General features: G+C 42.6%; 1 protein-coding gene across 4 annotated transcripts; it reads right to left on the bottom strand.

The window, feature by feature from the left end:
• Positions 1-141: 141 nt before the first annotated feature.
• Positions 142-23,119, bottom strand: neurl4 (neuralized E3 ubiquitin protein ligase 4). Of its 4 annotated transcripts, none has more exons than XM_067580671.1 (29): positions 22,145-23,119; positions 16,126-16,651; positions 15,956-16,021; positions 15,371-15,864; positions 14,554-14,665; positions 14,341-14,429; positions 14,140-14,212; positions 13,582-13,855; positions 13,033-13,214; positions 12,767-12,852; positions 12,481-12,643; positions 12,171-12,381; positions 11,618-11,694; positions 11,387-11,465; positions 10,819-10,988; positions 10,575-10,703; positions 8,724-8,869; positions 8,290-8,508; positions 6,601-6,699; positions 6,336-6,488; positions 6,045-6,212; positions 5,655-5,813; positions 5,296-5,475; positions 4,352-4,445; positions 4,138-4,245; positions 3,894-4,038; positions 3,670-3,782; positions 3,071-3,230; positions 142-2,274 (listed from the first exon to the last, which is right to left on the bottom strand). In XM_067580671.1, exons 1-29 carry the CDS (start codon positions 22,307-22,309, stop codon positions 2,070-2,072), a joined length of 4,845 nt encoding a protein of 1,614 aa, XP_067436772.1. In that variant the 5' UTR covers positions 22,310-23,119; the 3' UTR covers positions 142-2,069. The 4 variants fall into 4 exon arrangements, with proteins under 4 accessions (XP_067436772.1, XP_067436770.1, XP_067436771.1 ...); XM_067580669.1 differs by lacking the exon at positions 22,145-23,119 and adding an exon at positions 17,640-18,620 and having other exon boundaries at positions 8,724-8,866; XM_067580670.1 differs by lacking the exon at positions 22,145-23,119 and adding an exon at positions 17,640-18,620 and having other exon boundaries at positions 10,575-10,700.
• Positions 23,120-23,433: the final 314 nt, after the last annotated feature.

Here is a 23,433-nt window from a genome sequence, read left to right as displayed (position 1 = left end):
TAACAGCCTGTACAATGCAACATACAGAAAACAAAAAAAGAAAACAATACAAATTAAATTGTACAAAGCAGCACTGGGCCGTAAATAACCCATATAATATTTTTCACATTTTTGATTGGAAGTTTTTCCTTTGCCAAACCCTGCAGATCTTCCATCAGTCAGATCACAGCTGCTCGTAGAAGGTGACTGAGCTTTTTTTTTTCTTTTTTTTTTTTAAATCGTAATTTTGAGTATGACTCATCAAAACTGTGCCTTGAAAAAAATGTCGGGGTTTCGTGTTCTGTAGCAGGTTTATCAAATTGGCAACAGGATTGAGAACGATAACAAAAAAAAAAACAAAAAAAAAAAAACACTTTGGAAAGCTGTTCACATACAATCAATCATTAGGCGGATGTTTTGGATGAAATTAAACCCTTGTATAAACCTTTTTTTTTTTTTTTTTGACAAATGCAAATCAATGATGTTTAAATTAGAAAACTGCAGAGCCCTAATTAATAACATTCACATGTAAACACCAGCGTAAGTGACGCAGATGACTCCTCAGTGTTGGCTCTGGAGGCCCTGCCAGGTAAACACAGTCAGACGTGACAAATGGATGGATCGGAGCGGAGGGTGTGCGAGTGTAAACGATGTGGGAAGCGAGACAGTGGGAGTGATGTGGGAAAACCACTTGAAATTTTGGCTTCAGTCCGACTAAAACACTTAAAAGTAATGATTAGACATTTTGGGAAATACGCTTACTCCTTTTCTGGAGAGTTCCGTTATAAAAACGACAATTTGTCGTTTTACTGAGGTTATGTGCCGGACTAGCTTATGTCTTGGCTGCAACTTCATATATAAGTTACCAAAGAGCGGTATTCACCTTCTTAGCTCTCAGCAAGAAAGCGAACAAGCTTATCCCCAAAAATGTCAAAGTATTCTTCTGAGTCTTTGTGCTCGAGCCAGCAACAGTTGGTGTATCACAACGCGCCGAGTCTAGAAGTAAATATACATATTTTAAATATCTCATTTCGGTTGTAACACACACACGAGCTATTAGCTGGAACACCATTTCAGTATCTCAATACACAATTTTTAGCTTTCCAAAAAAGGTGCAGGAGGTTGTTTTTTTTGGAAGTCCCATTTTTCCTGTCAAACGTTCCAGTTTTCTCCACGGTTTTAGTTTTCTGTGAATGTTTGCCATTGATAAGAGGAGTCAGAAATGAGCCGGGCCCAAACAGACACACAAACAGGACTGATAAAGAAGCCAGACTGATAATGTGGAGACAACATACAATGGTACATGTGTAAACATTTCTCTTCCTCCAGTTTTAAAATCTCCCCCCTCCCCCTCCCCCAAAGAAGTCACAATCACAAGACACTCTTGGATTCATTCGAAGATTCAAGTGTCTTTTCTGTCTTTTTATATTTTTGTGAAAACATTGTCACTCTTTAGTCACTGATTTCTCTTTTTTTTTTTTTTTTTTTTGACCCATGTTTCAGTCTTTTTAAGTGACAGTTCATTAACGTGCAGGTTGGCAGGGGACAGATCCTCCCAAGTGTTAAAATAAGTGCCAAAAGGTTCAGAAAGAAAAAAAAAAAAACGGTTTGTGAGTGTGGAAGAAAATGAGATGTTGGGGGAAAAAAAAGAAAAAGAAAAGAAAAAAAAAAAAGCGTGGCAAGAAATTGAATTGCAGCGAATGAACAAACGTGTCGTGTCGATGAGAAGTTAGTTTAAAAATCGCCCACGAGTGTCCGAAACATAAAGTGCAGGCAGTGTCTGTTCTTCTTTGAAACCGCCGTAGCCCCCGCCCATTAAAAGAGTCCAAGAGCAAACAACCAAAACAAACAAAATTAACAAAAAATAAACAAAACAAAACAAAAAAAAATCTGTAATGCTGAATTGTCAACAATCCACAGTAGGAACAGCTGGATTCCAGAGGAGTCTCTTGCTCAAGGCAGGGGTTGGATTTGGTTGTCAGTTTATTAAAAGTACAAGGAGTGCCACAGGGCGCGTACCCGGGACCCTCCTCACTTCCACCCGAATGCCTCTCTCTCTCTCTCTCTCTCTCTCTCTCTCGACGCTCCTTTCACTCGACCCGGATGAGCAGTCCGTAGAGGAGCGTGCCACCCTGCTCTTTCGTGATCCACTCGATCTCTGAGTTGCTGAAGCGTGGGTCGAGGGGCTCGCTGTTGCCGAGCGTCTGCGGTCCCACTTTGTAGGAGCCCGGACGCACGCACACCTGGAATCCCACCTGGGCCTGGTGGCAGCGGTGAGAACGGGGGTCCCGAAATCTGCATGAAGGACGGGAGACTTATCAGTAAGTGCTGCAAATTATGAGCCAACGATCTACAAACTAATAGCATGACTTGGAAAATGGTTACAGTTATTTTCACAATCAATTATTTTTAAATTTGCCAATTAATTGTCTATAAAATGCAAGACAATGGTGAAAAATGTTACGTCTTAAAATTTCTTGGTTTGTCCGACCAATTGCTCAAAACCTAAAGACATTCAAATTAATTAATTCTTTCAGTTGTATTTTCGAATAAATGTTTCAGCTCTAGTTTACATGATTTCTTGTCAAGCATGCAAAACCACTTGTACTGTCTTTTAAGATGTTCTCCAGGTAAGTGAGGCATTCTGGTCTTTATATTTATTACTTGGTATAAGGGGGGCTCTTTGCCTGTGCTATTACCAGTTAAATTCAACATGAACTCAGAGTGAACGTGGTCAATTTGTGAAGAAAAAGTAGCTTAAAAAAGAGAGGGAACAAAAAGTGTCATCAGTCATGTACGATTGTAATATGTTTTTGTGTTTTAATCAATGTGCCCTGTGATGTTTTTAATGTTGATGGAGAGGAGGGTGACATGCAACAAGGGCCCCTGTCTGGACCAGAAACCAGGGACCCTGCAGTTTCCATCAGCTTTCTCTTTTTTGGTATTTTTTTCACACCAACCTCTGTACCCTAATTAAAACCCTTTTGTGATATTTTGGCTTTTTTCTGGTGCTGTGTAGATTTTTATTTTTTATGTCGCAGATGCAAATGTGCCTCACGTGTCAGTGACTTTGCAAATCAGCTGGACTTACTGCACTTTGGGGGCAAAGATCTCCAAGCCGGAGTAGCGCATGGTGGGGGAGAGCCGCACTCTGGGAACCTCCCTGCCGGGGGCGCTGTTCTCCTCTGGCTCACTGTAACCGTTGGGCCCCTCTGCCTTCACCGGAGACACGGAGAAGATTGACGACGTCCCTGCAACAACAATTTTACATAAAACATTCAGTTTCAGGCTTTTAGAAGATGCTCCCTGATTATATAATTTTTCTTAATGATTTGAAGAACAAAACTACTTCATGACAATTTTCCTAAATTGTAGCATCCTGCTAGTTTAAGCACAACTTTTTTTTGTTTGTTTTAATTAAGATAGAAATATTCCTCTCGGTCATTTGATGAAACATCTACCACTTCTGACAGAACAGCAGGTCAGATCAGTCTCTCAAAAGGTCGTCAACTTTGAGGTTTTTAAAACAGCTGTGGGATGACGAATGTTTCCTAGAGACAAAATTAAAAACATCCCTGCACCTCGGTAGTTGACACTCCACACTGTTCTGCTCTTGCATCATCAGCCGTCTCATATTTCCACAGAGACGCAGCGAGCATGTTTATAAAAAGGAATCAGTAATCTTCCTACCAGGCAGCAGCTGGCTGTGGTCCAGGGCGCGTCGCAGGGCTCCTACACTGGTGCCGTGGTACGCGATGTGCCACTTCTTCAGTGCGTTAGAAACCTCACAGTGGGACTTGATCCTAGACAGAAAAGGAACAAACAGGTTTAAACACGAGCAGGCTGTACAGATGTTCGTTACGGATGAATAGAGAGAGAGATAAATGATGTCACTGACAGATTTGTTTTCTCACCTGAGGGCGAAGCGGCACCATCCGAAGGGCAGGGCGTAGTCACGAGGCGGCTCTCCTCTCTTGTAATAAGCCTCGTCGCCCCGTAGCTTGTGGCAGGACTCGCAGTAGCAGAGGTTGTACTTCGCGTCTTCGTTGAAGTAACCATCTAACGGACGGCGACGGAGGAGACGGAGATAATTGTTTGTTATGTGATGTTTTAAATCTGAGAGAGAGACGGTGACGGAAAGGCTGGAGTTAAACTCACCTGGTAACGTGAGCAGGTCCTTGAAGCGTGAGCACAGTGCCTGGTACTCGCAGGTCTTGTTGGGGTTGACCTCTGGAGGGGGCGTCCAGCACACACTCTCTTTGATTCCTGCACGTAAAAACAGCGACAAAAGTCAGACGAAACTTAAAAGACTCGACAGACCGTAAATGAAAAAGATGAAAATAAACACAAAGATTAACAGTCAGCTTCTTACCGTCAACCATGTCTGCCTTCTCCATGTCGCCCTGACAGCGGGCCTCACCACTCTCTCCACCCACAGCTGGTACGTTATTTGTTACTATGGTAACCTGCCACGATAATGCAACATTCATTAGTATATCATCTTTAGATTTAGTTTAATTGGATTTAGTTTAGCTCTTTTTTCAGACTCCCCTTTTAAAAACATTTTGGTGAGTCTAAACGCTCATTGCTAATTATTTTAATGATTATTTTCATGATAAGGTAAACAATATGAGGAGCAATATGCACCAAACAAGTAATAGTACCTCCACAATACTACTTACACTGCTTATACTGGTGCTGATGGGGATCCCAATAAAGGAAGAGATCAGATCTAGATTACTTTTAAGGCTGATCTAATGCATGCCTACAAAAACCCCTGACCTTTGACCTCCTTGTGGAAGATAGGTGCGATAGAGACGAGAGAATTTCAGATTATGAGACTACGTCGACGTTCGTTTTTAAAAAGACCATTTATGTGTTCAGCGTTTCCAGGTTGTTTTGGTAAAGATCTGCTTCCACACTGGAACATCTGAATAGTTGGAAAACAGCTGAATCTTTAATTCTCGACTTTTAAGTCGGAAAACAGCGTTTAAGTTTTTGAATGAGAAAAACAGGCTTAGTGTGGTTGGAAGGCTGAAACTGAGAGAAAAACTGGCTTAATGTGGACATACTCTTAATCGATGATCCTAGGGCTCAGTGATATTTTAATGTTATTGTTTATATATAATCATCAAGACATTGTGGGTCATAGTTGTCATGTCTGAATGAATGATAAATTAAATACAATCTGCCAAAATATTATATCTGAAATACTCTTATAATAAAACAGTAAACTGACTGAGTTTAACTTCACGTATTGGTATGGAAACAGCGTTCTCACAAGTATCCCGATAATAATTTTGTGTGTGTGCAGACCTGTTCACACTGGCCGTAGAGGTCGATGAAGGGGTAACAGGGTGATGGGATGTCCTGCGCCGCCACTCCCTGGTCCATTCCGTTGACGTAGAGATGGAGACAACTGTTGGCGTCCACCAGCAGACCCAACACCGTCCCCTCCGGACAAGTGTCCAGGTTAGGACCGTAGTTCTCACATATCTGCGGAGGACGGGAAAGGAGAAAGAAAACAGTTGATTGAACAGGAATAAAAAAAAGGAAAAAAAAAAGAAAAAAGAGCCAAGAGAGGAGAGTTTGGAAAAATGATGGTGAAACAATTAAAAATGGAAGAAAGGAGAACAAAATCAGAGAGTGAGAGGGGAAAACAAGAAATAAGATACCTTTAGGGAGTTGTGGAAGACGGAGTCCCTCTGCAGCAGCCAGGCGGAGCGTTTCAGACAACACGCTGTAGAGGGGAAGTTGAGGCGGTCCGGGGAATGACCGATCACCCCTAACGACAGCGACGACGTCCACGACGGGTTCAGACGGTCGATCTGAAACTAGTGACCAAAAAGAAGCTGTTGACAGACGCAGCCTAAAATATCCTAATGTTGTTTTATTTTCTTTTTGCTAATAACAGTCAGGTATTGAAATTTGAACTGCACAAGATACATTTTTCCTTTTACTTTATCATATATATAAATATAAATAAACCAAAGTCTGTTGTTAAAATGCAGGAAGTGAACCTGAAACGTAGCCCGCTGTGGCACCAAACCGTGCAGTGACTTTACCTGGAACAGCTGCTGGCGAGCCAGCGGCTGGGCGGTGACCAGCAGGCCCTGGTTGTAGCTCGACACTCTGGCTGCTGTCAGGTTCTGGTTGGACAGCTGGATGTTCTTGCCGTGGTTTTCCAGGAACGCCATGACGGTGGGCACCAGCGCACAAGGCTCGCTTTCCACCTGGAGGCAGCAAGAGGCGACATGAGGAGTTTCTCAGAAAAATTAAAAAAGAAAAATGCTTGTTGATTAAAAGATTGTTCAGGTTAAAGACAGAGAGGTTTTTTAAACATCTGGTGCTCCTACCTCTCTGACCGGAGTGCTGTCTTCCTCTCCTTCGCTGCAGCTGTCTGAGGAGAGAGAGGGCGCCTTGACACTCTCCATATCCTCCATCAGGGAGGAGCTGACGATGGACACTGCTGTTATCCGCCCGTACAGGTCCAAAACTGCATACACATTCTGCAAGGGGGAGCAAGAGGGACGTGTTCATTGGAAGAATGGGGGAATATAACTGTGTATTGTATATGTGTATATGTGTGTGTGTGTGTGAGACAGAGAGAGGAGTATGTACCTTGGCGACTGCAGTAGCGGCAGGTCCCATATCTTCTCCGTCGATGAAGATGTGCATGGTGTCGTCGCTCAACCTCTTCACACCTACACGGTTCCCAACCTAAAAAATAAACAAACAGTCTTAACGTTTGTGTGGTGTTCAGACATTAGAAAAGAGCAAATATCCACGTTGACAATTTGTCACAAAATTTAAAATTCAAAAACATTTTTATCCTGAAGAAGAGCACGACACTTATTTATTCTGAGACTGTAGAAAGGTGAGTACTACAACAACTGTGTAGGGTTTTTTCTGCTTAAAAATAAATTGTAAATATACTTGTATATTGTATAATAAACTAACTTAAACTATATAAAGAGTTTGGCTTTGTTCACTTGATAAAGAATCTTTCATGTGTATCTCATAAAATTAATAATCTTTCAAAGTTGTTAATTTAATTGTGTAATCCATTTCATTTTAGCCCAAATAAAGATTCACACAAACTGACATTAAAGGTATACTATTCAGGATTTTCCTAAAAAACATGTATAGACAAAAATTATCCCTCTCAATCATCACTTATGACCCACTAGAAGTGTTTGGTGGTGTATTTATCTACAGAGACTCTGCCCTCTGCCTTTATTTTCTTAATATATTGCTGTATTCAGGACGTTTCTGGGCATCAACCTCTGGGCAGTGGTTGTGTAGCCCCCCAGCCAATAACAGCGCGCAGAGCGTGAGGTCGGGACTCGTAGCGTAGCGACCAGGTTACATTGCTGTCTCTGTCTCTCTCCTCTGCTCCGCTCCGCTCTGCGTCTGTTTGACCGAGGGTGGGGCTGAGCTGCACACACGCAGAGCAGAGGGGCCACAGCAGACAGGATGAAGCTCTGCATTCACACAAAATCCAGCAATGCGGCACCTTCCTGCAGGGAGGTTGGGGGGCGTGTTTATTTGTGCTTTAAAACGTAACCATTGTGACACAAATCAGAAAATAATGTTTTGTTTATCTGATTCACAGCTTTTTTTCTGGCCAGCCGCCGCTCACTCACTCATTCACTCTCTAGCTCGCTTGACCGCAGCTGCTCTCTCTCTCTCTCTCGCTCTGGTGTCGAGCCGAGGAGGTGAGGTCAACTTTGAGTGCTGTGTGTTTACAAACACCAACCGACAAATCCTGCATAGTATACCTAGAAAGTGTATGTGTGTGTGTATGGAAGCTTTACTTTGTGTTAGTGAACTACCATATCTCTGTGAAATATTAATCAATATAACTTTCTATTTGCTTATCACGTTTAGAAAAACAGGTTTACAAAACACTGGAAATTAAAGAGGCAAATACAACACTAATAACATAGTTTTACATGATAATGGAAAAAATGATACAGAAATAAAAATGTTAAAAATATGGTCACACAATAAAAGTAAAGAGACAAAAGAAAGTGTAAAAATGTGGTAAAAAATAATGATTTTGTCAGTGTAAGCTGTGAAAATGTCAGAGCTCTGATGACATTTTAAAGTCTTAAACCCTGCCAGTGAGAGTTTAATGGTCTTTGATGTGACCAGATCCACCTGTGCTTCGAGCACTCCGTAACATCTCCAATTGATTTAAAATCTAATACGCATCCTTGAAGAGCTGCCAGAATTCGGGTGATGTGTTTATTTGTCTCTTTTGAAGCTCGGTTCGCAGCTCAGAGAGCGAGGAATGCAGCAGCTTACCGTCAGCCGGTCCAGTGAGCAGCCGTAGTTCTGGCGCTGCAGCACGCCGTTGCGACGGACCTCAGAACCGCAGAGCAGCCAGGTGACCTTGGTGCGAAGCTGCGGGAGGGAGGGGGAGAGGCCTGACAGCGGGCAGGACGGCAGCTCAGGAGGGGCAAGAGTGGTTAGACCGATATGCAGCGAACCGCACCACTGCTCATCCACTTCATCAATCCTCACCTGCAGGGAGAGACAGAGAAGAAGAAAAAAAATTAGGCAAGAAAGAAACAAAACAAGCACCTGCTAGTGGAGAAAAGCATAAACCAAACAATATTTATTAAAGAAAACTCATTTTTTGTGCATACAAAGATGTTGTTGAGGCACATTATTTTAAAAATACATGTCAATTTTCAGAGCATTTTCTTATAAATTGGTTATTCAGAGCCATCTCTTACCTCGAACAGCTCATCCACTTTCAGTTCTTTAGCACTGAACACGATGCCGTGAGCGTAACCTCCGACTCTGACAGCCTGGCAGCCCTCACCCAGCAGCACCACGTTCTTACCATGTTTACTGTGGAGCCGATGGGCAACGCCTGCTACTACACACATACAAAAAGAAGAAGAAATGTGGAGGAGAGACTTTGAGGACAATTGATTTGTGACATTTTTTGTCTTTACTCCCTTTCTTCTACTCTTTACCTTCATTTTTAAACAAATATATGAATAGAGACATTTATGCCAATCAGCTTGTATTAATTTTCTATTTTAGAAACTACATTAAAGGAAGAGTCAGTCATTCTGGAGAGAGCTTGTTGATATTTGAAGTAAACACCCAAACAAATACACCCCTGCCTTCCTGCTCCTTCAGAAGCTCCGCCCCCCAATTTCATGGATGCGCATTGCCAAGGCAACGGCCAAAAGAGAAACATGGTGGAACCCAGAGCGATGCGTCAGCTTTATGGAGGGTTGAAACTGCCAAAGTCAAAAATAGATAAAGAAATAAATGACTCAATAAATACATTAATATGCCATTAAATGCACCAAAAATAATATTAAAAATAAATGTAGGTATTAATTATTTGATAAAATGTGACATAAATTAATATTTCTGTTTTAATCTGCTTCTGTATTTATTTACCTTTGTATAAATTTCTCTATTTATTTAATTCCCCATTTAATTTATTGATTTTCATGGATTCCCATTACTCATACTTGATCTATGCACTCGATGTTGTTCAACCAATAGGCAAAAAATTGACCCTCTGACAGCATAATGAAGCAGAAATGCATAAAGAAATGTAAAAATAAATATGGAAATAAATAAGTTTGGGGAAATAAATAGGGGGGGAAATGCAAATGGGAAAATAATATATAAATAAATACACAAATAAATAAATACATTTAAAAATAATTAATAAATAAAATGGGAAATTAAATGGTAAAGTAAATAAATAGGGGAATTTATTCAAAGGTAAATAAATACAGAAGCAAATTAAAACAGAAATATCAATTTATCTCACATTTTACCAATTAATTAATGCCTTTTAATTACTTTTGGTGCATTCAATGACAGTCATCAGTCATTTATTTATTTATTTATCTATTTTGATTTTGGCAGTTTCAGCCCTCCATAAAACCGTAGAGTCACATCTGTTTCTCTCACACATTATCACGAGCAGATAATAAAATGTATCTCGTGAGCACAACAGTCCATCCACACTTTACGCCTCTCTGCAGCCTCCCCACTTCTCACTCGACCTGCGTTAAGCGTCTCTGTCCACAGAAGCAGCTGTCTGTCAGCCGCAGCTCCTGGCGAGCTGAGAGGACAGCGGCCGGACGAACTGCCTTCACCGGGCTGACTGACAACAGAAATTTACTGAACCAAAATAGTTTGTATGTTGGCTCCACGGGAAGAAATAGACAATGTTTGTATTTATTGTATTGTATTGATTCATTCATACAGTTAATAAGTTTAAAACACATATACAGCAGGATATTTGTGTGATTTTAACAGCTACCTGCTCAGATTACGCTTCACTAAACGCAATAGAAACATCGGACAATGGGTTTTTTTTTCAGCGCACACAGAACGGAAAGCTAGCAGGTTGTGAGGTGAATTTGAAAAAAAGTGTATTGAATAATCTTTCTCCAGAATCACCGACTTTACCTTGATGAACCTTGAATTTCACCTACTATTTTACAGACTTTTCATACAATCTCTAAACTTCTGGATCTGGAAATTATCTAATTGTATGTTTTTCCAGGCTTTCCAGAGCTGACCTATGTACAGACCCTGCTGTGTACCTGGTGAGTGGATGGGGAAGCTCTTCTCAGTGATGTTGCTGGTACACAGGCTGTTGTCCAGCGGGCCTGAGGAGCTGGTGATGGACACCTGAACGCACTGACCATACAGGTCAATCACTGCAAACACTTCTGACAGAAAGAGAGAGACACAAAGACACATTTATCACACATTCCTGACTCAACAGTACTTGACCAGTTGTGTGGTTGTAGTCGAACCCTCTGATTACAAGTGACTTTTCTTTACCTGGTGGCAGACCGGAGCAGGCGACACCTTGGTCCACGCCGTTGATGTAATAATGGAGGTCGCCACTGGCTGAGCGCATCATGCCGATCCGTGAGCCCGTGGTCAGAGAGTCCAGGTCACAGCCATAGTTGTTGCGCATCGTGTTGCCATCCTGCATGATGGCTGTCCCACTGAGAAAAGGAAGCAGATGATTAAAACTCTTCTCAAAAAGGTTAAATCTTTGATCCAACAGAAGTACTGCCCCCCCAACCAAGCTTCAAAACACAGCATTCAAATCACTCCAAAATCAATTAACAGATACAAGGACAAACACTAGAAACAATATCATCTAACTTACTGGTTCCACAAATTTCAAAAATCCAAATGTATTTTTCTGCCACACTTCAAGATTTTGTCTGTAACAAGTTGGGAGTTTGCAATACCTCCTATCAGTGGCTCCAGGTTAAAAAAGGGATGATTAAAAGACAAACAATTAAAAGTTATCTAATATTAAACTAGTTACAGACACTAACATCTTAGTAACATCAAGAGTACATCAGAATAGCTTCATATTCACATAGTTCGCTACCTGAGCATCCAAGTGTCGTAGTCAATATCAGTCATAGTGTTGGGAAACTCAAGCTCCTCTGGCCTGATGGCCGTCACTCCTGGACACACAGAGAGGGAAGGAGCTAATCAGTAGTGATAACACATAAAATACAAATACATGCAATGATGCATGTATAACAAAGCATGCTGACAAAACCTCATCACTTGGTTAATGTTTTTACTCCCAGTGGACACAATAGAGACGTCTCACCTGCTTCTATTGAACCCGACCAGCGGTCCACCATCTTCTGAATAATGATTTCAAACAGCTCTCCATCCCGAAGGCACCTACAACGAGGATGTTAAAAGTTAAAATCCAAAAAAATCTAACTAAGCATGACCTGCCTGTATCCTAAATACTCAGTTTAGTCCTCAAAACATGTCTCACTTTTGACTAAAAGCTTGAAATGCTTTGCACTCTGCTTGGTTGTTGTGAATTTGTCCCACAAATGACATTTAATCCCAAAACTTTCAGCTTGTTGTCACTTTCTGCAGGTAACTGAAGTTAAAACGGCAGCACAGATGGTTTCTGTTGTTGATCGTAGTAAAATTGCTATTGACTTTGATGCATGAAAATCTAAACATGGCGTGAAACGTGTTGCTTCCAGTGCGCTGACTATCGTGAACAAACTTTATTAGCGACACCACCCAAGACGAGGGTGACCCAACAAACCTCCAGCCTCAGTTAATGTGCCTGTTATTGAGTTTTATGATCCATGACGGGATATGAATCACTGAAAGTTGTTTGCCATCTGTTTCATCACCTGTTGGAAATGACGATAGCGTCGTTGAACTCGCTGCGGCAGTTCTGACGCAGAGCGGTGCGCCCCCCGTTGGTGATGACAGCGTTGGTGCCGTGTAGCTGGTGGAAACGCAGGTCGGTGGTCGTGCTGGCCCCGGCTATGGAGCAGGGGCTCCCGGGGGACATGGCTGTGGGGCCCTCTGAGCTGTCCTCTGGGAGAGGGGGGAGGTCCACTAAGCGAAGGCGAGGGAGAAGAGGAGAAATATTTAGTGTCACATCTTTTCCTCTAAAGTAAAAACTAAAAACACCTTTATTCCACCTCCTTCTCTCACCCATGTCATCCATGATGGTGGCCTGAGCAGCCTGGCCATAGAGGTCGACCACGGCGTAGACGCTGGGGGGGACGTTCCAGGCCGCCGGACCCTGAGCCACACCGTTTACAAAGAAGTGGAGACTGCCATCTTCTTTCCGCACTACGCCTACTGTGTCACCGGCCTGTAGGAGGGAAAGAGACCAAACAGAAAAGTTCATGAACAAGAATACAAGAATCTTTACATTACGATGGAGGTAAGAGGGTAGAAAGCCGAAGAGTTATTGACAGTTGAGTAATAAACTCACTTTGAGCCGGTCAAGGTTGTGTCCGTACTCATCCAGTATCGTTGTTCCATTGTGCATCACACCATTTCCCGTCATCATCCACGTCCCTGGAAAACATAACACAGAAAACCTCACTTTCTTTTCTCATTTGTGAGGGAAGTCACAACCAAAACAAACCTCAGAGTTTAAGTAGGTCAAACTCTTCCTGCATTTACCTTTTTAAATGATTTTTTTTCACAACTATATATGTTAAGTTAAGTTTTATTAGAGTCTGTTTTTTTTTTTACCTGAGCGCAAGTTAGTCATAGTGGAGGGCAGCTGTAGGTAGGCGGGGTTGTGCGTTGTGACACCGATTTCGATGGAGCCCGCCCATTTGTCCACCATCTTGTCGATACGAACCTGGAACACCTCGTTGGAGCGCAGAGGTCTGCTGCTCAGGACCACGCCGTGGTTGAAGTCATCAGTCGCACTGTGAAAACAACGTTGAGTACGTTAATGTGGTGAATGTGAATAAAATGCTGCACATTCAGCATTTCACTCTGGTAGTTTTTTTTAACTTGACACCAACATTTACTAAAAATACTAACCAATACCAACTAATCTAGACCACATGATGCTAAAGCAACAGGCAGTGTTATTCACCATGCCAGCGGGGCATTGCCATAAAATTTGGTACGTTTTATTTTCATTTATATTTAATAAAAATTCAGGTTTAATATAATCACAGGTCAAATATTTAGACTTCTGGCTCATGACTGAATACCAGCAGAATAGGAACGCCTGTACTGAATTCAGGGGCAGCACAATGTGACCCAGCACAGAGGATCTGGACTCACTGTGGCCGCAGTGCCGTCCTGCCGTCACTGATGATGGCTGCCTTCTGGCCGCAGTTGGGGTGGAAGAGCAGTCGATCAGGCCCTTCTGAGTCCGGAGTGAGGGAGAGAGCCGGCCTGGTCCGACCGACGTCAGGTGACAGAGCCCTCATGATGGCGTTGTTGCGTCTGAGTCGGTCGCTGTGGTTGTGGTTGTGGACTATGGTGACTTTGACGGCCATGCCGTAGAGGTCGACCACGCCGTAGACAACGCCGGGGGTCTGGGCTGCCGCAACACCTGGGGAGGACATTAAGAGGTGAACAGCTGGAAACAGAAATACTTGAATCATACTTCCTGTACTCTCAGTTACAGTAGTTCTTATGTCCTTTTTGTGTTTCAAAGTATCGATGATAAGTATGAAAATAGTCGTAGTTTGTTTAAAACCAATAGTCTAAAAGACTAAAAACAAATAAATATGTGCAAAAAAATCATGAAAACAACAGCAGAGGAAGGATATCCCTGTGTACCGTAGCTGTTGTTACTACATCCACCGACTGATGATGAGTGTCGATGTGTCTCACCTTGGTCGATGCCATTGATGTAGAAATGCAGCGCTCCGCTGGCTTTGCGCATCAACCCTATGTGATCTCCTTCCTAAGAAAAGGGATGAGTGAAGATGATGGAAAACATAATGACACATTTACTGGCACAGTAGGTGGCAGAATGATGTATGAGTAAGAGTGTGTGTACGTGTGTGTGTGTGTGTGTGTGTGGTCACAAACCTGGAGTTCATCGAGGCTAAATTCGCAGTATTCCCTTCGGGTTCCTTTCCCATTGGTTAATATCCCACAGCCACTCATCATGATTGTACCTGATGAACCGAGACATCATATTAATTTACAATGAGCACTTCTTCTCTTGTTTAATACAGTTTTTAAGCGTGTGTGTGTGTGTGTGTGTGTGTGTGTGTGTGTGTGTGTGTGTGTGTGTGTTACCTGAGCGCAGATTGGTCATAGTTGCAGGATAGTCCAGGTTGTTGGGGTTGTGTGTGGTCACACCGATCTCTATTGATCCTGACCACTTGTCAACCAGCTTATCAATACGGATCTGAAAACATAGAAGAAGCCAACTTTATCATGTTTTTCAATTTATCACCTTTCAATTCTTGTAAGTGCCTACTTTTAAAGCTTTGCTGGAAATAAGAGCTGGGCAATATATCAATATAATAATATCCTGATGTGAGACTAGTTTAAATGTCATCTTTGACATGATGAATTACAGTTAAGTGATTTGATTTGATTTCATAAAATATTTTTTTACTCTTTATGCGTTTACCTGCTTAGTCATCATGTCAACATTAGTCATCATTTTTCCCAAATATTTATTGGTTGATTAATCAATTAGATGATTCATAGAAAAGGATTAGACATCAATCTTATCAAGTGATTATTCAGTAAATTATTTACTAAGAAAATGTTAAAAAAAAAACTCAAAATGTGAGAATTGTTGTGCACAAGATGAAAAAATATCTTTTGGCAGTTCTGGGGCTCCATAAAAGATTTGTTGTTAATGAAAATAATAATAAGTTGCAGCTCTTAGTCTGATTCATCTCAAATATTTTGTTAAATTATCAAAATGAAGGCATCACATTCAGTCAAAAACTCGTCCCTTCTGTTGAGGAAACTGATCGTCGCTTTATCAACGACCAACAGTGACACTTGTGCAGACGAGTCGTCAAATCTCATCAGCTGTCATGTTATTTATGCACGAACAAACATCCGTCAGTATTGGTTTGCGTGTGTTTCTAATCACCTCGAACATCTCGTTGTGTCGCAGCGGCCGGTTGGTCATGACCACGCCGTTGTTGAACTCGTCCAGCGGTCTCCTCCGCTCCGCCGTCTTGTTGTTGTTGCTCAATTTGATCAGCGTGCCGCACTTCTCGTGGAACAGAAGTGCGTCGTTGGTGGTCATGCCGCCCGTCACCACCCCTAATCCCACCCCTCCGTTCCCAGCAGGACTGTTATTAGTGTTTCCGCTTTCTCCGCCGCCGCTACCGGCTCCTCCTCCTCCTGTTGACCCTGTTCCACTGTCACTGTTGAGTGCACCTCCTCCACTGCTGCTGCTCCCTCTGTCGTTTCTGGAAGAGGAGTCAGTTCCTGCACTTCCTCCTCCTCCTCCTCCTCCACCTCCTCCTGTGCCTCCTCCACCTCCGCCTCCACCGTCTTCCCCTCCGCCTTCGTCCTCCGAGCGGTAAAAAGATACTATTGCGTTGTTGAACACGTCAAAGAGCTGGTGCTCGGTTAGAACTGAGGAGAGACAGGAAGAGGAGAATATTTATCAATACCGGTCATGTTGCAAGACGTCCATCATCTTACAGGCTGCGGAGGATTTTCTTACCCGTGTCGGGCTCCAGGTTGTTGGGGAACTTGTCTGGTCTGCTGTGACTGCAGCTAAGCTCAGGCACTGACGGAAAGAGGAAGGAAAGGGACACAAACAGTGAAAACAGCATCCAAAACTAACAAATATAGATAGAAACACAGAATCATATCGATAAAAACGCTCCCTACCTTCATCTCCATTCATCATTCCATTCATTGCTGCCACATTCATCAGTGCCGTGATCCCCGCGTCCTCCCGGACTCCACACACCACCACCTCCTCCTCCTCTTCCTCCTCCTCCTCCTCTTCCTCCTCCTCATCTACCTCCTCCTCCCGCTCTATTGTCTCTCTCTCAGCGGAGGGCGGTGGCGGCTCACAGCTCACCACCGTCACTTGAGTGCACTTGCCGTACAGGTCCACCACCGCCCAGAGCTTGGGCGGCAAGCCGCTAGCGGCCGCGCCACAGTCCTGCCCGTTAACCCAGAGGTGGAGCTCCCCGCGGGAGCTGCGCTGAATGCCCACGCGGTCGCCCTCGGCTAGCTGGTCGAGGTCGCGGCCGTATTCCTCCAGGACCGAGCGGCCGTCACGTAGCACCGAGCAACCCGACACGATCCAGGAGCCGCCCTTGAGGCCTGTGGCGCTGCTGGGGAAGTCCAGCGCTGCGGGGTCCAGAGCCGTCACGCCGATCTCGATGGAACCGCTCCACGAGTTCACCTGAGGGGAAACAGGGGTTAAATATACGTTATCAGCTGTAATAACATGTCAAAAACAATGACACATCAAGGCCTTCACAAGAGCCCAAATGTGTGTCCTACATCTGCCAATTAAAAGAGTTTTATAACGATGATAAAAACTTCAGAGACACCGGCATCTAAACTAACCGCAGAATCCTGAAGGAGAAAGTAGTAATAAAACAGTTACTCTGATCACAAAAAGAGTCAGTGTGGGAGCATCTAAACTGTGATGTGGGAGACTCTGTTCACTAAATGAAGTACTGTGCTAAAAACTGCCGGTAGATTTCTATGGAAAACAAAGTGTGCCTTGTTATGTGATCCATCACGTTATTTTTAGTCTCTCTGTCAGTGAAGAACGCAGCTCAGGGAGCGGGTCTTTGACAATAAAGCAGGACAGAGCGAGCACACAGTAACACATAAGAAATAAACAGTTGAAAGTGCAGTGGTGATGACGACTGCATCTCCAGCTGTATGCGAGAAGCACCGTTATGAACTTAAAATATCATGAAGAAGAAACAGAAACATCACAAACCACTGCATGAGACGTCAAATACATACTGATCCTGTTCTATATTTAGTTCAGGTGCAGGATAACAGATACAGTAAAGAACAAATGGAGATTATTGCATTATTATATGATTGTATACTTGTTTGTTTTGATCTGTCGGTCGTGACATCAGCAGGATATTATCGGATTTGTGTCCTTTAGTTGCCTGTGTGTCACCCAGCAGTGATGATTAATCCTGAGCTCACTAGGAAAACAAAATTTATCAAGCGAGCCTCCGTCGCAAAGTTGTTCTACTGCAAAACCTGCATCTTTTCAATGACATTGGACTCATATCACATAACAAGCAGCCTGAGCTATCCGTTTCCTCCCAGAAACACTAAACTCAACATATACTCAACAATAATGTGATACTTTATTGATCTCCGGTGCCAAATTCTGTTTTTTTTCCTCTGAGTTTCACCTCCCCATGTGGATGACAGACTGCAGTGTCAGCTACGGAGCAGAGCCGCCGCCGCAGCCGGGGAGGATTCGTCGTCTTTCTTGGGGACACTTCAGCCGAGCCGACGGCGGTCGCCGACGCGGGCCCGACATCATCCCGCTGAGGGGTGATCTCCCGGCTCGCTGCGCCCCACCTGCTGCCCCAGCAGAAAGCCATCCAACAAAACGCCATCCAACTTGTTCCTTAAGGAAAGTGACTTAGGTGAAAACCTTTCCTGAGGCTTGAAGCTCAATCTTTGATCACTCTCCTTTTTCTTCTTTCTCCAGTACTCCATGGGACTTCAGCTCAAGTTGGCACACATCCACACAGATGAAGTGACCTTGAGCATAACATTGAAGCCCTACCAAGCTCCTGGGATGGTTTTTTTTCTTTCTGCAGCTCCTCTCTGTGCCGACAGGGAAAACAAAAGAAAATTTCCTCTGAGATCTAATTTTTTTTTTTTTTTTTAAACAAATTGTCCCATTTGCCTCCTCTCCTTCGTCTGCTCCCCCCGGTGTCCTCCTCAGCTCTGTGACAGGTGCTATGTAAGGCAGTGTGCTACGGCAGCCAGAGTATCTGGGTTAACAGATTTAGTAGTAACTCAGCCTGACCGGGTCGCTGTGTGGAAGAGACAAGACATCTCCCTTCCCTCACTCATTCTCTTACGTAAGAGAGAGCCGCTTGTGGGTGTCTGCCTCTCAGTCTCGCTCGCTCTCTCTTCAAAAAGACCAATAACTACAGGATACAGTCACACATGTGGAGCAGGACTACTGGGAATCTTTTTAAAACAATGAGAAATGAGCTGCATATTGTTTCAACTCAAAAGGAGGATCTCACAGATCATATACACAGAGACTAAAAACAACAGCTACTGGGTTTACTGGTTGCTCGGTGTTTAAGATGCACCGTGTTATCATAATTTCCCCAGTTCAGTTGTAGTTGGTATCTTTGTGTCTTGTCTGGCCCAGCTGGTAACTGCTATTATTAAAGGAGAACTGAGCTTTGTTTGTTTGTCTCGCCGGGAGAAGATTCTCACAATAATAAGCAAAACATAAATAATAATAATAAAAAAAATGTTGTGAGGCACTTTTCATTCGCAGTGAATCTCAAAGCGCTGCAGTATTAAAAACATACAACATAAAGATAATAAGAGTTAAGATTAACATTTTAACAGCCAAGTCCTACTAAAATTTAAAGTACATATACAGACATGCTTTTGACAAAACTGGTACATTATTAACTATTTTAAATTAGGGATGCGTAAATTTGAATAAAAGCTGATACCAATATCAACTAATACAGATACTAATACGCATGTTTGTAAGTACAAAAGGTTTTACAGGATAAACTGCTCACACATGCCGATCGTAATGTATTTATCTTTGTTTTTTTAAGAACATTTACCGAACCGACGCTTTATTTATGTCGCTAGTTTGACCGCTGTTTTCCCTTAATATCACTTTAATAAAATGCCAAATATTGACAAAACCGTCAATCAAAAGTAAGAATAGAACAGAATTGATGTTGTGTTTCCAGGCTGTGACTAATACTATCTAACAATAGACTACAATGCATCTCCAACTGGAAGTGAATCTCAGATCCAGCTGATATGAGAGATATGTGACGTACAGAGCTGCAATGATTAGTTGAGTAGTGGGTAAAAATCAATCGCCAGCTATTTTGATAATCGATTAATTGTTTGAGTCATTTTGTAATTAAAAAAAAATGCCAAAATTCTCTGGTTCCACCTTCTTAAATGCAAGTGTTTTCTTGTTTCTTTAGGTCTCTATGATAGTAAACTGAATATCTTTGGGTTGTGGACTGTTGGTCGGGGTTTTAGGTTGCATCTTGGGCTTTGTGAATAACCGCCAGATTATAATTGATAATGAAAATAATCTTTAGTTGCAGCCCTTGTGATGCACATTAAACCACAGTCGAGCTAATTCTTCTACCCCTTAAACAACAAACCCTAAACGACTGACAATGTCTTTCCCTAGTTAAACTGGTTTCCAATAAATCACTGTGTTCTCTTGCACTTATTTTCCAATTTCCTCTGTAGCTTACTGGATTCTAGTAGACAGGATGGGCAGTCATGCCAATCTGGGCGCTCTGTGATGGAAAAGTATTGATTTTCAGACAGGCAATGCATGTCAGAGCATGAGTCTGTTTACGAGAGCCCTTATCAAGCTGAGAGCACCATAAGAGATGGATAATCATATACGTACAGTAGGTGCAATTAAAGTAGATGTTGGTTTTTTTTTTTGCTTTACTGGCACACATGCAGCTCGGTTTTCTGCGTGGTAGATTCTCTGAATAACCTGGCTACGCGTCCTGGCTGAACACACTGTCATTTTGTGGGTGTGTGTGTATGTGTGTGTGTGTGTATGTGGCCCAGTTGGCGCTGGCAGAGGCTCCAGAGCTGCCATGTTGACAAACCCAGTCGGGCGGCAGACTGCGGAGGCAGACGCCATTACAACAGACAAGCTCTCCTATGCTGATAACAGCCAAAGTGTAAACACTGTGCAGAGGCATTGATATGATACGGAGAGACCTGCGTCACGTGACCACAAACTGGTGTAGATAACAAGTTTTATATTTATATGAAGGCTACAAATTTTGGCAAAAAGAGACATATTGGTGGGAGGAAACTTCATTACATCACGCATTAAAAATAAACAACTTTTAGCATTTTAACAGGCATTTAAAGTTATGAGATCTCAAAGGACAGTAAGATATTCCATCTCAGTTTGATAACAGAATTAGTAGAATTAGGAAGGACTTGTATCTTTGTGAGATTGTGCAGGTTGAATGCAAAAAAGCTGTATATAAAATATTTAAGAGGAAACCTTTTAAACACTGGATGGACAGTAAAGGATATATTTGTGATGGAAAATCTGACATTTTCCCTGAGGAATAAGAGGGAGAAACGGAAACAACAAGGACCCAATCATAACTGCATCTAGATGAATCTAAGGATAATATGGACGTGAAGATAGTTAAGTAAGAAATATGGTTCTTTTGTAAAAATATAAAACACAATAAAATAACAAAAAGTGACAAGAAAGCCAGCGTGTGCAATAGGCTGGGGTACTAAGGGGCTAACATCAACACAAGGAGTACCAACAAGCTGGTGAGGAAGACTAGCTCCGTTGTTAAAGCTGAACTGGACAATCTGGAGGTGGTTGCGGAGGGGTGGATGAGGAAGAAGCTGGGCGCTATCCTGGAGAACCCCTCCCATCTCCCCTACGATGAGCTAACGTAGATGAGGGGCACGTTCAGCCACCGACTCATCCTTCCTCAGCACACCAAAAAGCGCATTTTTATGCCAGTGGCCATCAGGCTCCACAACCAAGGCTTGACCCCCATATGAGAACTTTAAAACCTGCGCTGTCTGTTACTTACTTTTCACTTTTAACTACTGAATCCTGCATGGACTCTGGCGAACTTGCACATGGACTCGTATATTCATCCATATTCATATATGTACATTTATATTTATTAGATAGACTGAGACCATCCAGTGCAGATATCTAAGACCAGCAGCTTAGTGGTTTAATTTATGTTTATTTCTATTTTCTATTCTTATTATCCTGGTTTGGTTTCTGGACTCTTACCTGTACCTCTCCAGGAATCAATAACGGTTAATCTTATGTCCCAACAATGAGGCTGGTTGAGTGCATGTTTACATACTGTATACCAGTAATAAATGAGTTATTCCTTAAATTTACTCTTCATGTATTACAGTAGCTGGGCCATGTAATATAATGCAGTGTTGCTTTGTGCTTGGATCTAGATTTATGTATGTGGATGGTTAAAGGGAGTGAGAGAAGCTCAGTCTTTCTGCAAGAAACTCTGGATATTATGCATGACACTCTTGAAAGAAATCAATGTGTGTCTTTAAAGGTTTACACAGACCTTTTTGAGTGTTTAATGTGATGTTATAGTGATGTAATGTGATGTTTGATAGCTCAGCCTGCTGTGTGCACTGCAGTATTATTAACCACCAGGACAGACAGGCAGAGAGCGGGCTGACAGGCACCGACGACTGTCACAGACTCCGTCAAAACTAAACTAAACTGAGCTACATTTAAAAGCTTAATGTGGCTCCTCTAGAAGAACATAAAAACACACGTCTGAGCACCGTAGCACCTTCCAGAAAAGCCTGCTAATACTGCTAGCTGCTCATTAGCAACGGCTAACCGCCGGTACCAAGGCAACACGGGCGGTCTGTCGTCACCGGAGTGATCGTTAAACACACAAGCAGCCGGTTATTTATCCGTCTGTCTGATAAATATCTGACTGTGTCTGCGTACAAGTCGCTCTGAAACAACCGTGGACGCTGTCAAGCCGTATGAGCCGCCCTGGGAAACAGAAAGAAGCCCCTCACTGCGGACAGAGAAGAGACCACCGGCCCGTCCCTCTAGTCCCGCATTCCCATTGCTCTCACCCCGCTCAGCGGCGGCGGCGGCGGGCCTGCTGTTGTTTACCTTCTTGTCGATACGGACGGTGAAGACATCCCGGTCCCTCAGCGGCTCCTTGCTAAGCACCAGGCCATGGTTGAACTCCTGCACTGGCTGGTTGCGCCGGGCGGTTCGGTTGGAGTTGGACAGGCCGATCAGCTTTCCGCTCCGCGGATGCAGCTCCGCCGCCATCTTCAGTGGGCGGCCAGTTTTTCACGACAGTCGGGGATTTGCGACAGTAACGTTGTGGCAGACGGTAGTTTTCTGCAACCGATCATAATAATCGAGTGTATAATCGATACGATTGAACTGCACAGCACGACTTTTGTTTTTCTCTTAAAGATATTTTCTTTGGTGTTTTTGATTTTCAATCGAAAGATGAAAATACTTTTTTATGGATCTTATTTTCTTTTTTGCTAAATTGTACATACAGAAATGTAAATTCAGTAAATCTAAGGCCCTTCCTGCTTCCTTTTAAAGATCCCCTCCAGACATGTTTTAAGATGTGTATAAAATACTCTACTTTGAATAATAATTTGTGTCTGTTATGGTTCTTCCACGTTTTCCAAAGTCAGTTATCTCATTAAAATCCTTAAAATTACATTTCCTCCTTCTCCCTCATTGAAAATTCCAGTCTATGAATATGCAAATATTTTTCATTTCACAAGTTTAACTGCTGGACACTAGATGTCTCCTTGTTTACTGTAAAGTCCATTCTCAGTGTATGTGAACTGGTGGCCTCAAGTTTCCTCATCACACTAGTGTAAGTTGCGTATTCAACCAGGATTGGCTCCAAACTATTTGTGGAAAAATACATTTTTGAGTGGAGAGGGAGCTGAAGAGGTACTTTGACTCTGTTAAAGTCCCCCTCCACTCAAAATTTTTTGTTCTTGTTCCTACGGTCAGATGTTTGAGCTTCACTATACAGAATGATGTACGTGCAGAGTTTGATACTGGAAGGCTGTTTTCACATTCATCCGCCGAAAGTGGAAAGTTTCTCTGTTTGAAAGTCAGTCCTGGCCTGATAGTGTTGTGTGGAAACTTGAAGCCTCCAGTGCACAAACATGTGAGAATGGACTCTACAGTGAAATAGGAGACATCTTGTGTCCAGCAGTTCAACTTCTGATATGAAATATATTTACATGTTTGTAGATTCTGGACATTTTAATGAGTGAGGAGTAGATGCCATTTCAAGGATTTTAATGTAGTATTTATATATAGTATTTATATATAATCAGAATCTGATTCTGATACTTTTTGTGGAGAAAAATATCAGAAACACATTTTTTTTCCAAGCTAAATAATACATGTCTGGA

Source organism: Thunnus thynnus, chromosome 22 (assembly GCF_963924715.1).
Source record: "Thunnus thynnus chromosome 22, fThuThy2.1, whole genome shotgun sequence".
Classification (NCBI taxonomy): domain Eukaryota; kingdom Metazoa; phylum Chordata; class Actinopteri; order Scombriformes; family Scombridae; genus Thunnus; species Thunnus thynnus.
This window is presented reverse-complemented; position numbering and strand designations above follow the sequence as displayed.